Source organism: Canis lupus, chromosome 37, assembly GCF_048164855.1.
Source record: "Canis lupus baileyi chromosome 37, mCanLup2.hap1, whole genome shotgun sequence".
Classification (NCBI taxonomy): domain Eukaryota; kingdom Metazoa; phylum Chordata; class Mammalia; order Carnivora; family Canidae; genus Canis; species Canis lupus.
The window spans coordinates 7,271,902-7,290,260 of NC_132874.1; the positions used below are offsets into that span (position 1 = coordinate 7,271,902).

At 38.8% G+C, this 18,359-nt stretch overlaps 1 protein-coding gene across 9 annotated transcripts in view; it reads right to left on the bottom strand.

Annotated features, from left to right (window-relative positions):
- Positions 1–18,359, bottom strand: part of CDKAL1 (CDKAL1 threonylcarbamoyladenosine tRNA methylthiotransferase) — a 663,683-nt gene that overhangs the window by 549,685 nt on the left and 95,639 nt on the right. For all 9 annotated transcript variants that reach the window (XM_072813956.1, XM_072813952.1, XM_072813953.1 and 6 more), the window contains one exon: positions 6,915–6,999. In XM_072813956.1, the coding sequence (XP_072670057.1) occupies positions 6,915–6,999 (85 nt within the window). The remainder of the gene's footprint in view (positions 1–6,914; positions 7,000–18,359) is intronic.

Sequence of the window (18,359 nt, forward strand, 5' to 3'; positions counted from 1 at the left end):
TGCTTCTCCCTCTGCCTGTGTCTCTGCCTCTCTCCCTCTCTGTGTCTCTCATGAATAAATAAATAAAATCTTTAAAAAAAAAAAAAAAAAAAAGACGTGTTTAGTTCATGGCAGCCCAAGGAAAAATGAGAACACAGCACTTCACTGCAAGTTCCAAGAGGAATATTTATTACCACCTAAGACATAAAGAACTAATAACAACGAGCAAAAGAAAAGAGGGTGAAGAGGGGTCAAAGAGAGGAAGGAAGGAAAAGATATTTTCAAAGTAATCAAAGAAAACTCAGAGACTATCTGGAAGACGGCAGTGCAAGCAAACAGCCAAGGCAACAGGCGAGAGGACGTGATGGCTGGGTAAAGGGTGAGGTGCCTAACACAGGGGTTCCCAATGACCGGGGGTGCCCCTGAGTCATCTAAATACAGAAGTCCAGGAAGCAGTAGGATACAGGGGTCTGGATCCTGGATGGGAAGATAGGGGTCAGAAATAGAGATGTGTGACTCATCAGCACCCAGTATCTAAACAAGTGAAGGAGATGAAAAAAATAACAGTAGGAGGAAACAAAGTCGTTCAGCACAGCGCTGTTCTGAGACCCACACCTGGTGTAAGACACATACGCAGCCCAACTGCATATTCTGAATGCAATATTCTAAATTAGCATTCCCTATGGAGGGAAGCTTTCTGGTTAGCAGAGAAAACTGAAGCAAGGAGGCTGTGAGGGGACTCAGATGGCTGCCCCGGACAGTTTACACAAGGACCTAAAACTGACAATGAACCAAAGCCATCTCATACAACTAGAATACCCAAAATCAAAACATCTAAGCTTAAAAAAAAAATCAACAACGTACAGTATTAAAAGCTAAGTTTAGCAGAACAGCTTGTGTTATCTGTCCAGTATTCTGCAAAAGGCCAAAACTAAAGCTTACTCTTATTTTTCTCTTCCAGTGCCAATTATTTTTATTTGAAAAGGAAAATGATCACCTGATTACTAGTGAATCCAGGTTAATAACAGAATCAGCAGAGGTTTTTGTTTCCTTATAAGCTGGATAATTACTAACCAAAAGGCCAAGCACTTCTCTGGTCTTAATGTTAGCTTTTTTGAAAACATTTCACATATTCAAGTTGAAACAATACTGTGCTACCTCCCCAATCTTTATTCGCAATGAAGACCCCAAGTTAAATCTACATAAAGCAAAAACATAATTTCATAGTAAGAATGACCAATAACTTCTATGTTCTATCAACAGAATGTATATAAGGAGCTCTCCTACAGACAAAAGATGTTATATAAAGCAAACAGTCTCTGTCTCAACACAAACCTTTCTTCTCTGTTCACTCCTCCTTATATTCTAATTGTTCTTTCAAGTAATTCCACTCAGATGTCTAAACCATCCCTTCAACATGACCATTTGTTTCTAGAGGAAAGGTGGTTCAAAGAACTAGTGACTCTTGTCTATCCACTATCGGTATGGCTACACCGCACTGCCCGTTTGGGTTAATAATGCACAAGGTCAAACAGAGGTTGACAGTCCATGATCAAAGCAAGCTGGCTATTCTTTCTGTCATTTATATAGAACACACAAGATGTGTTTATTTTCACCAGCCTCTGAATGACCTCCTTTAGGTGGCACAGAAAAGATCCCACATTTCTATAAAGCATTAACCAAAGGAGTTCTCTTATTTGATACTCTCATTAAGAGCAAATTTTATTTTTTGAAACTTTTGATCTTTTTCATTTATTCAAGAGCCCCTCAAGTTAAAGGCCATATTGTCTAAATCAAATTGGTGTAATGAATAAAACAAGGACAGGGTAACTAGCAAATGCTCAAGAAGAAAGAGTATACATTCAATAGGCTGCCATCACAAAATATGGGGCTCATTAGCGATTTTTTTCAAAATTAGCAAAGGCAACAGCATTTGAGATTTCAAAGTTCAAAAGGCAGCCCCTCCCCCCCCCCAAAATCACTCAACTCCATTTTTGCTACTTAAAACTCCTACTCTTTTATCAATCTGAATACTAGTAATACAAACACTGTAATACCCCCTCATAATTAAATCAACTAGAAGAGAGCCAATATAAAGTATGTAGCAAAAAAAAAAAAAAAAAGTATGTAGCAGTACAGCCTACAGATTAATACAGATGGCCATTTTCATATCAGGTACATTACCTTGCCCAGATTAGGGAATTACTTAAAGGTTAAACATTTTCTCATCAGCACTAGTTTATAAAATGAAGACTTTCAAATAATTTTAAACCAATATTCTCTCTGACCAACATTAAATAACACTCCCTACAATACTGTATATGGTGTAAAGTTTCACCACCACCACCACGGGGTGGGGAGGGGGGAGGGAGTTATCAGTCCATGTCTGTCTTGTCAGGATTTCACAATTCATGGATCTCAATCAATGAGATCAATGATTCATGAACCTTAATATTAATGGTATTAATCAAATAAAAGACAATAAATCCCTTAGAGTTATCTTTCTTCACTCCTGTTAAAATGAGATGACTAAGTGCGTGGTGGCTTGAGAGATAAAAATGAGGTGATAAGTAATTAAAGACAAACAATTATTAAATACCAGAAATACACTGGAAAGGGCACAAAAGGAGGAGATTAGAAATGATGACACTCAGAAATAAGTGGCAAGTTAAGCCATCATTATTTGTACGAGATCTAAGTTAAAAAAAAATAGACCTCAGCTCATCTTTGTGAATCTCTGAATTTGAACATAAGGGATTAAGCGAAGCAGAAAAAGGAGAAGGGAAACAGTCCATCAGACTCTCCCTCAATGTAAATGCTGTCCCACGATCATTTAAAAAAAAAAAAAAGTGAGAGAGGAGACTGAAGGGAAAGGATGTTGCATGACTTAAGGTAAACTAGAGTTTATGAACTCTCCATCTTCATTTTTCTTCATGAAGGGATGGTGATGACAAGGGAGAAGGCATCCAAATGTATACAGGTCGCTTGAATTTGACATCTTCTCAGTGTTAATTGTTATTTGTGTCTTTTACCAGATTATATTTATTCTGGAAATAAATCAAATGCTAGCATAGGTGTTCTGTTAAACAAGAACTAATTCTGACTATCAAAAGCCTTCAAAATCATTTTTTAAAAAAATTTAATCACCTGTAATACTGTTTTTACATTTCCTTTCAATCAAGCATAAGAGTGCATTAAAGGAAACTATGCTTGCTACCACCAACTTTACAATATTCAAATGACAATTTTCTTATGGGATTACTGCATTTAATCATTCAAACACCATATCATTACTGAGAACCACAATTCACTCATGGTTTATGTAGATAACAAAACCCAATGACATAAATTATATCTGAGTTTTTAAATAAACTTTCAGAAACAGTCTAGCAGCACAGCCATTAGTTATACTACAAAATTGAGAATCACAGAAACTAAATTCTCTGGACTCTGTACTAAGAGGGTATCAGCAACATGAAAATATCTTTACATCTTATCTACCTTTCCTAGAGGGAAAGAGTAGATACCCTGGGGACATGAGAGACTTCTCATAAAATGGAAGGCATTCTTTGAAAATGAGCAGCTTCTGTAACAACAACAACAACAACAACAACAACTCCTCCTCCTCACCACAACTCAACTCCCCTGTGCCACCCCACATCACTGCCACCCTCTTCTGCTTCCCACCATGGTACAAGTAAGAACTCTTCTCTGCTCCTTCTGTGGTTTCTGAGTTGAGGATGCCATCACATGCAACCATCACTTCTATGCAAAAAACATAAAATCTCTATCTTTTAGTGTTGGTCTCTGATAACTACTTACCTGACAGCTTTACTTAGGAAGCACAGTAATAAAATCATTAAACACAGTGACTCTGGTCAGACTGCCTAGGTTAAAATCCCAACTCTACCACTTTTTAATTGAACAGCCTTAGAGAACTTCCTCTGAAAAACAGATGCCGCTTCATCTGTAAAGCAGAATAAAACTATAACCTACGATTCAGTGAGACTGCAAGAGTTCAGCAAGGGGAGATCCAACTGAAGTAAAGCATTTTGAACAGTGCCTAACACATGGAAGGCACTAGATGAGGATCAAACACGATCATCATTAGAGTATTTAGCCTCGATTTCAAATAATGGCCAGCACAAAATCAAAACACTTCTTCCCTCTAACTGAACTCCCTGTCGGTCATGCCCTACTACATTCTACCCATGGGTCTCAAAGTCATACTCAACAATTTTGAAAGTATAAAGAACTCTTCCTTCTTAAGTCGATTCCTTCCTTCCAAATTTGAGTGCCTCCATGTGAGATGAGGCCACCAGCTTCTGAACTACTATAACTCTCTCCTGGTATGGGCCCCTGAGCTATATACTCTTTCTTGTGCCCAGCCACCCTTCGTACTGTTGCAGGAATTAATCCTGAGAGACCAAGGGAGCAAACATGGCTAGAAAATGGGTATTTCTTTTAAATTACCTTGTACAGAAGTATAACAATGAAAAAAAAAAATTCTACACGGGTAAAAGGAGGACAGATTTTTTTTTAAATAATAATATATAGTACTGGAACAATGTGGTTGTCCCTACATTGTTAAGGGAAAAGAGCTGAAATGTACAGATGCTATATGAAGAAATTATACATTCCTAGAGAGTCAAAGAAGACCTAAATATCTTAATTTATGGACTGGAAAACTCAAAATGAAGAGAGATGCCAATTCTCTCCTCAAAGTCATCAAGAGATTCAATGTCATCACAATCAGAATCACAACAGTATTTTCCTTGTTGAACTCGGAAACTGATATTAAATTTATATGGAAAGACAAAGGGCCAAGAAAAGCCAAGACACTCTTGATATCTAACAAATATCTCAACTTAATATGAATCTATATTAATCACTCACTGTGTAGAATTGTGCCAGAATAAGGAAAGAGGTCAATGGAACCATACAGGGAGCCCAGGGACAGAACCAAACATTTATAGACACTCAACATGACAGACTGGGTAATACACAGACAAAAGAAGAATGGATTTTTTAAAAACAATAAATGATAGTGTCTAAATGGAAAAAAAATGAAATAAAATTGGACCTCCTTCCTGGTATCAAACAAAAATTAACTGTACCTGTATTATAAACTTAATGTAAGAAGTAAAAACCATGAGACACTTAGAAGACAATACTGGAGAATATCTTAACTTCAAGGAAGAAAGACTTCTTAAATATAAAAGCACAGGCCCAAAAGAAAAAAAAATTTAAGCGAAAATTTCTCTTCATCATAAGATACCATTAAAGAAAGTGAAAAGATAAGCCATAATTGACGCTTGCACCATGTATAACATGGAAAGATTAGTAAATAGCATACATATAATATGAAAGACCCATATAATAAAATATACAAATAAAGACAAATAAAGGATATAAATAGTAAAAAGACAGCAGGAAAAATATTTAAAACACCATTTCACAAAAAAGAGAAGTCCAAATGCCCACTAAACATATAAAAAGATGTTCAGCATCATTAGGAATCATGGAAATGCAAATGAAAACCACCATGGAATATCAACTCTACTACAAGACTGGCAAAAATTTAGAAGTCTGACTACATGAAGAACTGGCAAGAATGCAGAACAGCTACACACTTCCATTACTTCTGGGAGTAAACACTAGTTCATCCATTCAGGAAAAAGAGTTTGACATTTCTAAAGTCTGAACACACACATACCTGTTATCCAGTAATTCAACTCTGAGGCACATATCCTAAAATAACTCTTGCACATGGACACCAGAGAAGGCATTCAAAATATTCACAGCAGCAGTGTTCACAAAAGCAAAACTCTGGGAAAACTCTATCAGTAATAAGATGACAAACTGATTCAGTGAAATGTAAGAATAGCCAGTTATATCATGTCCATCAAATGGATAAAACTAAAATTCTAATGCTGAAGAAAAAAAGTAAATCTCAGAACACGCACAGCATGAAGTCCAATAAATAAAGTCCAAATCAGGACAAAACTAAAGCATGCATTTTTTAGAGATACTCTTCATAAATGATAAACTTATTAATAAAAGTTAGACAATGACTCACAAAAATCAAGGTAAAGATGACTTCGTGGAGGTGTTTCAGAGACACACGGTGGTTTCTAAAGTCTTGGCAATGTTACATTTCTTACGCTGGGTGGATATACTGGTGTTAAGTTTATTACTATATAAACTGTACAGGTTTCATAAAATTCTGATATACTTCATTTGATGTATTTCACAATAAAACCCACAGGCTGAGCTTGAGTGTGGAGTAAGGAGGAGTCTGGCTGGAAAGGCAAGAAGGACAACAGCTAAAAGAGGGTCCTGGAGCAGGTTTCACTAAGCAGGAAAAGGCATCAGTGGGGTTAGCTGAGGTTGAAAACACAGAAAAATGAGGACATAACTTATAAAGCGAGGTTTCTGAGAAAGTGATTTAGAGTACATGCGAAAAAGGATCCTTCGTCTCCTTGAACCTGGGAGAACAGTAAGAAGCAAGGACTTACATGACATTCTCCTGCAGTGAACTGTGATTTCCCTGAGAGTGGGTATTATTAGCATCTAGCCTAGTGCTAATGGGCAGGAAGAGAAAAGAGGGAAGGACTGTTTCAAGTCAGCCCAAAGTGTGGACTGGATTCCCTGACAAAATGACATCGTGGATACTCAACAAATACTCAAATCACCTTTAATTAGCTAACGTCACCCAATATTCAAGTCACCTATCAGAAAAGTCCACAATAAAGTTTCATTCTTTATCAAATCACGTCAAAACAGTAGAATCTTACCAAGTCCAATTCATACTCTTTTTGATACATACTAAATATTTATATTAGGAAATTTTTTTAAAGTGGATTTCCTGAACTTAACTTCACTTATTTAAAAAAAAAAAAAAAAAAAAAAAAAAAAAAACAACTTCCACTTACTTAATTGAGTTTCTAAAGTGGTCTTCAGCTGGATTTTTTACAGTACAACTATTCAGGAGCCATAAATCTGCCTCTGATGCATTTTCTATAAAGAAACAAATTATAAGAAAGAAATTTCAGTATCACATTTAATCATTCAAAAGTCTCCAAGATCTTCCTCCAACAGCACTGAGATACACAGAAGAGGTGGACAGTCAAGTAAGCACGCAACTGCATTACACTAGCTAAATGCTGTACAACATATGCAAATAGTTGTGAGAAACAAATATAAAAATTTGTAACCTGTACTGTAGCTTTTCACTTAAAATATTTTTTAACAAATAAGCATTTTCTTCCTTTCTTTTCCATACTTGAGAGTATTTTAAAACTTCCAAAAACTAAAGTGGAACTGGCCTAATCTTACTTCTGAATATGCAAATTAGCTGTCCCTTTTAGGACTATATCAATATGTTTTAGGCACAGATGTTATCATATACTGAATATTCTGCAGCTTAAGAAGTTTTTAAAAATAGAATTTGCCTTTGAAAAAGTTAATGATTTACCTCAAAATGAGCCTTTCATTCCTCTCACCGGTTTGATCAAATATTATTATGTATGTGGTCCCCCCATCTTATCTGCAGGGACACATTCCAAGACCCCCAGGGGATTACTGGGTGGCTTAGTGGTTGAGCATATACCTTTGGCTCAGGGCATGATCCCAGGGTCTGGGATAAAGTCCCACATTGGGCTCCCCACAGGAAGCCTGCTTCTCTATCTGTCTATGTCTCTGCCTCTCTCTGTCTCTCATGAATAAATAAATGTTTTTTAAAAAAATACTGAACCCTATATACACTATAGTTTTTTCTACACCTATATATCTGTGATAAAGTTTCATTTATACATTAGGCACAGTAAGAGAATAACAAAAACTGGGATCCCTGGGTGACTTAGTGATTTAGTGCCTGCTTTCAGCCTGGGGCGTGATCCTGGGGTTTGGGGATAGAGTCCCACGTTGGGCTCCCTGCATGGAGTCTGTTTCTCCCTCTGCCTGTGTCTCTGCCTCTCTCTCTGTGTGTCTTTCATGAATAAATATTTTTTTTAAAAAAAGAGAACAACAAAAACTAATAATAAAATAAAACAATTATAACCATATATTGTAATAAAAGTTATGTGAGCGGGTCTCTCTCTCTCTGTAAAAATATCTTATTATATTATGCTCACTCCTCTCCTTATGATGACATGAGATGATAAATGCCTACATAATGAGATGATAGCATGTCTATGTGATGAGATGAAGTGAGGTGAACACACAGGCACTGGGATGCAGCATTAGCCTACTACTTGACCTTCTAACAATATGTCACAGGGAGGATCATCTGCTTCTGGACTGTGATTGACCACGGGGAACTGAAACCGCAGGTAAGGGACGGGATGCTACCACCATACTGTGACAAACTCACTGGCAATGCAATCAATAACTCAAACCCATCAAACCTATGAAAGGACTCTGTAAATGCCTTAAGTGTTTACTGGTTATTCCAATACCTTGTTGCCTAATGGCACGTACACACTGAAACAGGACTATCACAATGAAAAAAAAAAAAAAAACCCAACATTGAAGACCGTAGCACCCTCAATGTTTACTAAGGTAGTAACAGAAGCTAAGGTACAATGACATGAAGAACCAGGAAAACAGAGGTCTGCGTGCACCTTCTCTACCTGGGAAGGGAATTTCAAGGGAAAGCATGACGTCAAAGGGATGGCGAGCACAGCAAGGCTTTTAGTAAATTGATAAAAACATTTTTACCAAACATTTTAGCATAAAAATGATGAAATATTTTTAGAGACAAGAATAAAAAATTCTCAGATCAATTAAAGGCAAGGGAAAGTGCTTATTACTATTTATCCCTCCTAACCCATCTCATTCCTTCCATGTGTATCCTCCTCCCACACCCCATGGTCTAATTTCCCTGCCAACAGTCAGAGGGACCTTTTACTTAAAAAATCCAGCTATGTCACTTCCCTGCTCAAACTCAGAAACAATGGGTACTTACATATTGCCCCTCATTCCCTCCCAATTATTCCCCACAATGACACCCAAAGACATTCCTCTAATATCAATCTTCTGATGACTTCCAGGGTATTCAGGGCCCTTCCAGATCCAGCCAGCTCCCCAGCTTCAATATTAACTTCTCCCTACATTCATCTGTCCCTCCAGCCATACCAAATCCCCTGAAATTCCTAAAGCCTGCACTACTCTGTCTGGCTAGAATATCATTGTTTCCTATCTACCCAACTAACTCCTACTCATTCTTCAGCTGCAGCCTGAGGTCATAGCTGCCTCTTCTCTGCACTCCCATGGTAGACTGTGAACAGACTATTCTAGTACTTTACATCCTGTATTAAAATAATTCATTTTTCCAGCCTGTCTGTATTACTATTTAAGAAATATAGAAGATAATATATTTTTTAAGATTTTATTTATTTGAGAGAGAGAGAGAGCATGAATGGAGAGGCAGAGGTAGAAGCAGACTCCCCACTGAGCAGGGAGCCTGACATGGGGCTCGATCCCAGGACCCCGAGATCATGGCCTGAGCCAAAGGCAAACAACCAACTGAATCACCCAGGTGCGTCTGAAGACAACGTTTTTATCTGCTGCCCTCTGAATGCCCAGAGCCTAACACAGCGATTGATGGACACAGAATAAACATTTATATGCATGGAATGCTCAACAAGGTGCAAGTAGGTTCAGGAAGAGAGAAGGATGATAGCTTATGTGGGACCACATGCATATGGCACTTCTCCCATCCTGGTAAAGCTCTGAAGGCAACATTAACCTTTACGAATTATCTTCAAGAGAATAACCAATTTATTTAACAAATATTTAGGGCTGAGACCCTGCTCACAGTTACATGCTCAGCACTTACACCTGGTACATGGTAGATGCCGATCAAATACTGAGTGCTGATTTTTTAAAAGACAAGCTAAACTCTGAGCAATGCATTGCACAGATAAGAAAGAGTCATAGATGTTAACTAATGATTAAAAAATAAAGGCTAGGCATTTGTTTAAAATAAACAAATAGGGGCGCCTGGGTGGCTCAGTCAGTTAAGCATCCAACTCTTCATTTCAGCTCAGGTCATGACCTAAGGGTGGTGAGACTGAGCCCCACAATGGGCTTCATGCTGAGTGTGGAGTGTGCTTGAGCTTCTCTCCCTCTCCCTCTGTCCCACTGCCTGCACAAATGTGTGCATGCTCTCTCTAAAATAAATAATCTTTTTTAAAAATTAAACTTAAAAAAATTAACAAACAAAAACATAAAGACAGAACTGTGTCAGATGCCAGCTTTGTATCCTGGCACATTCTTCTATTCAATCACCTTAAAGCCACCTCTCACTGTAAAGACAACTCTCACTATACATATTATAACAAAAGCCCTCTCAAGGAGAACTCCAGCAATAAATAAGGCAAATTATTCTACTTTGTCTGAAATGTTGCCAATGTTGGAATGTACAGACTTTCAAAATAAAGGGAATACTATGCTTGGTGATCTAACTGCAATCAACAGGAATCCAATGAATATACCAAAATGTCTAGAAAATTACACAACTTTTTAACCACCCCTCCAAAGAGAATGTCCTTTCCAAAAAACATAAAAGAGTTTCTTATCCAGTTATTTCCGAACTCAGTTAATATTGTCAGAACATGCTATTTATAAGCATAAATGTAGTCAGTAAACCACCATAACACGATGAAGATTTACTACGTGCCAGGCTCTATTCTAGGAACAAGGGATATGGCTGTAAGAAGAGTTTCTACCTTCAAGGAGTTTAAGTCTTGAGGAAGAAGCCTGATGAAAACAAGGTAATTTCAGGTACTGGTCAATGCTACCAAGGTGATGAGAGACAGTAAAGGGCAAAGAATAATTGGCCTCACTTAGGAGTTAATCTGAGTTAAGACTCAAGTAATAAAAGACCATGCAAAGACCAGAAGAAAGAGCATTTCAAGAAGAAAATCCCGCAAGTAAAAGGCCATGAAACAGAGAGCTTGTCGTGTTCTGGTATCAGAGAGACCAGTGTGACAAGACACAGGGAAAGTTGGTATAGGAAGGGCCAAGAGGCAGGCAGCAACCAGAGTGCTGTATTGTAAATATAACAGGAAATCACCACTGGGTTTCAAACGGCTAATTTCTACTTTGGAAAGCCCATTCTAGAAGTGCCATGAAGACTGTAAATGGGGCAAAAGTAAAGGCAATGGGGGAATAGGAAAGAAAACCAATTGGAAGCTGGTGCATTGGTCTAAGGAGTTAAGTGAAGAGCATGGTAACCTGTGCTGGGATTACAGCGATGGCAAAAGTGAGAAGCAAATGCGGGCCTATTCTGGAGGCAGAATCAAGAGCATTCACAGATAGATTAAATGGGAACAGTACAAGAAGGAATCAGCAGGGTTCACAAGCACATGGAAAGAATTTAGGCCTGAGCCTTTCAGGTGCTTGTGGTGACATTTACATTTACTAACAGGACGACGGTGTGTGGACAAGAGAATCAACAGGGCTTTTCATCAACATCTTCTCTTATTGCTTCTGGATTTTGAGTCATAATTAACAAGTTTCCTCTATTCCATCACTAGGGAGATTGACAATGTTTTCTCCTAATACACACATGGTTTTACATGTAGATCGTTGATCTGCTAGGAATGTATCCTGATACACATAGATCTCACTCAATTTTTTAAATGCAAAATGAAATAAAATCTTATATTCTCATATCAAATTGGAAAATATTAAAAGGTATGACACTATCTAGTGCTAGCAAAGGAATGGAGAAACTGGCAACTTTGCTGATGGCAATCTCTACTCACGAAAAGCTTTGGAACGCAATGTGAGAATAGCTCTCAAAAATTTAAATGTGCATCAGAACTTCTCTAACACGTGCTTGTAGACTACTTGCACCACACACGTATATATTTATATACACCTCTATATGCACATACATACATACACATATATACAGAAACTAATCAATTTTTTAAATCTCTGTGAACATTACTGACAAAGCAAAAAAATCTAGAAAGCCTACATATCCATTGTATGGAAACTGTTTAAATAAATTATGAGACTACTGCTAAAATATCACTGATTTGTCCAAAAAACAAGATACATCTGTAAATGATTTATAATAATCTTTATTAAATCATCAGGTAAAAGAAAGCAAGGTACATATAGGAGTTCTTGTATATGCTTTTTACAAAGGGAAATTCCATTCTAAGCAAAGAAAATTTCTGGAAGCATATACATAACACTGAGATGTTTGCCCTTGGGAGTCAGATGAAGGGCAAGCTGTTCATGTGCCCCTTTTATATTCTTTCTGTTTCCCATTTTCAAACTTGCATGGGCATTACTTTTATAACTGAATAACGTTTAATCCTGAGAAGGAATATGTTAATATTTCATTTACATCCATCTGTAGTGCTTGAATTTCTTAAAGTATGTATCGCTTTTTTTCATTTAAGAAAATGAAATCAAACTTTAAATTTTTTTAAGTTTCCTTTTCCAGAGAGCTTATAATCAATAGTGTTCTCTCATTTTAAGGTGAGAATATAAAAAGCTATTTTCCTGCTGATATCCATCATGAAAACAGAGACCTGATATACATTTTCTGAGGGACTTCTCTCCCCACTGCTAAGAGCTTTTATACTCATTGAACCAAGAAAATGATGGTCATTGGCACACCACCTACTCTGAGGGTGAGGAAGGAGAAACAAATTATTTGTTTTAATCAAAATGCATTACTTTCCAAACTATTTCTTTATGTACACAAGAAAAATTATTTTTAAATCTAAAATAATTGAGTACATATTATGCATCCAGCAATGAACATGCATATCATATTCATTTTTTCCCCCACTTACTCTTCCCAATTTGAGATAGGTTCATTTTTACTCTAATTTTAGACAGGGAATCTAAGCCTTAGAAAGGAAAAGTAACTTGCCTAAAATCACACAGCAAGGCGGGGGGGTGGGGGGGGGCACAGGATTAGAAATCCAGACAAACTGACTCCAGAAACTATAAACTTAAGGAAATTAGAATGCCTCATTAGTGGTTCTTTGCCTCTTGATCAAAAATAATACAGACAATATCTAAAAACAAAGTAAAGAAGTATTACATGGCCTTGAGGTTGCCTCATGGTATTTTCTAAGACGACTAATAATCAGGCTTCAAAAGGAACTTGTTTGGCTATTTCCAAAATTTCCAAGATCTTGAGCATGTCAGCTCTTGGCCTTCTGTAATCCGTGGGAGACATGCAAATCAAGAGAGAATTAATAATGAGCAGAGGATCATTGCTCCAAAGCACAGGCTGACTCTCACAGCAACCAATCTTCCCTTCACCCTCAGGCTTGCACATAACGGCCACATGACAAAAGAGGTGGCCATGGTTCATATGCACACACTCAGAACACATTTATCTTTTTTTTTTTTTAATTTTTATTTATTTATGATAGTCACAGAGAGAGAGAGGCAGAGACATAGGCAGAGGGAGAAGCAGGCTCCATGCACTGAGAGCCCGATGTGGGATTTGATCCCGGGTCTCCAGGATTGCGCCCTGGGCCAAAGGCAGGCGCTAAACCGCTGCGCCACCCAGGGATCCCCAGAACACATTTATCTTACACAACTGTTCCATTGGAAAGTCACCTAGAAGAGATGCACATAACACAGAGAGAAGCCTATTCGTGGATTTAAGTAAGGCAGCTAAGAGAGCTAATACAAAAACAACAATAAAAAATTTCACTAAGAACAAAATGAAGATAGGGAAAAAACACTGATTATTTTAAGCCCACAAGCATTTTGAGGGAGTCTCTTTACCATGGAACTCTGGAAGACAAGTCCAAACAGTTTAAATGTCCATTATGCTTAATCATACCCAGGGAGTGAGTTTATGGTACAATCATTGGATGCCTTACTGCGAAGTCAGAGAATATAGTATGCTTTTGTAAGAGAATTTAAAAGTGCTGTTAAGGTGCATGTTTAAAAATAACTTCTTAAAACCAATAAAAAGTAAAATTAAAGTTCTGGTCAATGGATTTCTTCTTCTGCATCCCATTCTTTGTTCTCCATAGTGACTATGTAATGCACAGAATGGAATAGCCATGTTTTCACAATCTGTTTTACAATAGTAATTAAAATGATCCATGAGGGGGCACCTGGATGGCTCAGTCAATGAAGTATCTGCCTTTGGCTCAGGTTATGATCCCAGGGTCCTGGATCTGGACCCAGCCCCACATCTGGCTCCCTCTCCCTCTGCTCCTCCGCCCCACCCCTATAGTTCATGTTCTCTCTCTCTCTCTCTTTTTCTCTTCCAATCAAATTAATAAATAAAGTCTAAAAAAAAAAAAAAAAAGGATCCATGCCAAAGTAGGAGCGAAAAGAAGGAGCAAAGCCTCAGGAATGAAACTGGACACAATCCAGAGCAAAAAAACAAGAGGAAAATACACTCTCTTCTCCCCATTCCTACCCTCCAGGTTTCCATCGGTGCCTCCCATTGGCCTTTCTGACCCACAAAAGCCAAAAGATAGAGAAGACTGTGAGAGGCAGTTCCATGCAGCACAAAGAAAGTCAAGAGACTGTATCTGAGAGCCCACTGGCAAATGATTGAACGTAACCTCTTCCAATCCTCCCATCTTTCTGAACAGCACATCCACCCAAATGCTGAAACCAGAGACCTGGGAGCCACCTTTAATCACACCTTTCCCATTACCATCCCTACAGTACATCCAATTATTCCCAAGATATCTTACCTCCAAAATAATAGGAATGCCTCTACTTCCTTCTACTGTCACTACCCTAGTATGAGCCAAGATGTCTCTCCCAGGCTAGGCAACAGCCTCCTGCCTCCCTATAGCTGCAGTCAGGTGACTTAGAACCAATCAAAGAACCGGGCGCCTGGGTGGCTCATTCAGTGGAGCCTTTGGCTCAGGTCATGATCTCAGGGTCCTGGGATCGAGACCCCATCAGGCTCCCTGCTTCTCCCTCTCCCTCTGCCTGCTGCCCTCTACCCCACTCATGCTGTCTCTCGATTTCTCTCAAATAAATAAAGTCTTAAAAAAAAAAAAAAAAAAAAAAACTATCAAGGACCCAAAGGAAAAGCTGGAGCTTTTTGTTTTAACAGGCTTAGGTAATCTATAATATGGATAATGAAAACTGGGTTCATTAGATACATCCTACTGGCAGCAAGCTGAAAACCTATTTTGGTAAGGGAAAGAATAAGTCACTATTGATAATTCACTACATACAAAAAAACAGAGCTGCTAAAAAATGCAACTATGTCTTTTTTTTCCAAGAACTCAGCAAAACACAATTCCAGTATATTGTTGAACAACAATGTTTCACACTTAAACAGACCAAGAAAATAAACAGCAACTGCATAAACAGAATAGGGGAAAAAAAAACAAAAACTTTTTATCTTTGGCCTTTTTTAACCATGTTGTAAAGCCAACTACTTACAGGACAGAAAGCTAGGGATGTTGGGGGTTAGACCTGTGGCTATATTCCCTCCTTAAGAGACTATATGAACATGGTTACAGCACAAGCAAAGTCAGAAGTAGGCCAGAGAAGGCTCCACAGCTGGTTTGATAGTCTGAGGTCATTTTTTAATGGCTGAACCCTCACAAGATGGACTAAAATATAAAATGTAAATTAAAAACACAAATTTTCCTTTTTAAAGTAGGTTGAAGAAAAACAACAGGGCCATGGCAGTTTGGGTTCTGTCTTCCTCCCTGTTGCAAATCCGCTTTGCGGTTGTGGTTGGATGCTGCAGTGCCGAGCACCCATGGGTGGCACTGTCTACAGCAGGCTCTCCACTCACAGGTAGTGGAGTATAAGTGGGTAAAGGTGGCCTTTATTTTTAAGTTTAATTTTTCCTTTTGCTGTTTAGTTATCCTCATCGGTCTTTGCTTCTTGGTATCAACATCATCATCCTCAACATCTCCTGCTGCCCATTTGCTCCAGTCTACCTCAGCTTCCTCATCGTCATCTCCACCCTCTTGATCCTCCTCCCCGGGCCCTAGGCCCCACTGGTGGCCTCCGGCTCCCCACTTTCCTCATCAGCATCCCCACTAGCAAATATAGATTTTCTACCCTCTGCCCTGCCACTATTTCCTTCTCATCTAGTAAGTCCTTGACGGTGACACAGAGCTGGTGTCCACAACCACATCTGATATGGTGGGGCACACCAATGATCCAATGCAGCCAACTAGAAAGAAATTCAGAGCGTATGAACTATGGTGATAGGGTTACCTGAGTCTGCACTGGCAGAGGGAGTGCTGGAGGTGATAGATACAGCAAGCATGGAGCCAGATAGGGGAAAACTGCCAGGATGACTTTCCAGAGCAACCAGTCTAATCATAACCTTAAATTCATGTATTCTATGGAAAATTTCCTTCCTGATTCAAATAGTCTAAAAGTAATATGCTGAAAAAGAGTTCTGTGTAGCCAAGGAGCAAATTATAACCAAGAAAAACGACTCACTAGTAAATATGCAAAACATCTGGTTTTCATTCAGAATGATATACAAACCCTCAATTGTGCAGCACAAATCAATAACTTGAGTCATCTGCTGGGAATGACCAATTCACCCTGATGACCAATTTCTAAGACAAATTCTAGAGTACAGAAATATCTCCTTGAAGTAAAGCTTACATTATATGCTGAATATCATCTCAAATACAAGAGCTACCTCTGGATTTTTAATCTTGGAAACTTACTAGATCAAAACTTACCACTTTGGTGGTAATCAAAAGAAAAAAGCCCATAGGAAACTGCCAAGACAGGAAAGATCCAAATAAAAGATAAAGTTACAGATTAGGTCTAGGTTCGCTAGACTCCAAAGGGCAAAGAACACCAAAGATCTCTGACTAAAACAGTGAAGCTGAATGTATGGAGTCAAGGACTCCAAGGCCAGTCTATTCTGATGTGTCAAGAGTCCACCCATGTTAGATATTCTGATACAATCCCTAGAGAGAAAAAAAATGAGCTGGCTATACACTTAGTAGGCATCTAGTAATTGTCCAACTGATTAACAGTTATCCATAAATAATATTCCCCAAATAGTAATTTCAGACTTTCTAAAATTACAAATATGAGTTATCAATTTGAGACCAAAAATAAGTAGCAACAAAAAGAAGAAACAATACTAGGGGGCACCTGGGTGGCTCAATTTTAAGCATCAGCTCAGGTCATGATCTCAGTGTCCTGGGACAGAGGCCTGTGTGGGGCTCCCTGCTCAGCCGGGAGTCCACTTCTCCTTCCCCTTCTGCCCCCCACCCCACCCCCGGCCACCCCTGCTTGTGCGCACGCTGTCAAATAAATAAAGTCTTAAAAGAAAAAAGAGACAGATCTATAGTGACAAAAAGGGAGGCTGGTCGCTGCCTAGGGCTGCGAAGGCCTGGTGGACTGAGAAGAAAGATGTGGAGTTTCTATTTGGAGTAATGAATAGGTTTTAAATTGAACGTGGTGATAGATGCACAACTCTGTGAGTATACAAAAAGCTACTGAATTGTATACTTCCTTTTTAAAAAAAAAAGATTTTATTTATCTATTCATGAGAGACACACAAAGGGCGGGGGGGGGGGGGGCAGAGACAGACAGAGGGAGAAGCAGACTCCATGCAGGAGCCTAAAAATCCAACTGCTAAAAAATGCAGTGGGACTCGATCCCGGGTCTCCAGGATCATGCCCTGGGCTGAAGGCAGCACTAAACCGCTGAGCCACAGGGCTGCCCAAATTGTACACTTCCAACGGTATATAATAGGGCAGTTTTAATACATTAAAAAAAAAAGTTTTAAATACAAAGAAAAAAAAAAAACACATTAAAGACAAGCTCGAGCCATACCCTCGTTGTTCTCCATTTCTGGGCCCTCTGCCTAAATGCCTCTTCCACCACTCTGCCCCTGGCAGGCTCCTACTCAACCTTTCACAGCTTGGCTGCATGTCACCTGCCCTAAGAGGCTGTCCCCACCCTCTTCAGAAAGAGGAAAGCACTGCTTCCCCCATGCCCACAAATGAGCTCATGGCACTCCGTGGCAAATATTCCTAGATATGTCTCCCCCAATCTATGACCCTCAATGCTACACTCCCAGGGCCAACCTCAGGACTTAGAGGAGAGTATGCCATCACCGTCAACGGATGGATGGATGGATGGATGGATGGATGGGTGGATGGATGGAAGGAAGGAAGGAAGGAAGGATAGAGGGAAGGAAAGAACAAAGGAATGAAGGGAAAAAAAAGAAAACAGAAGGAAGAATGAACAAACAAGCAAAGATCAAGGACACAGAAAGCCATGTTAATGAATAAGCATCAAGACCAAACAAGAGGCAAACGGACTAGTTCTTGTCAGCAATCCAAAAGTTACCACTAGAAAAATACTTTCAGTAGAGGTGGTTGTGAAGGTCTGACAGAGAATCCAGTATTTCT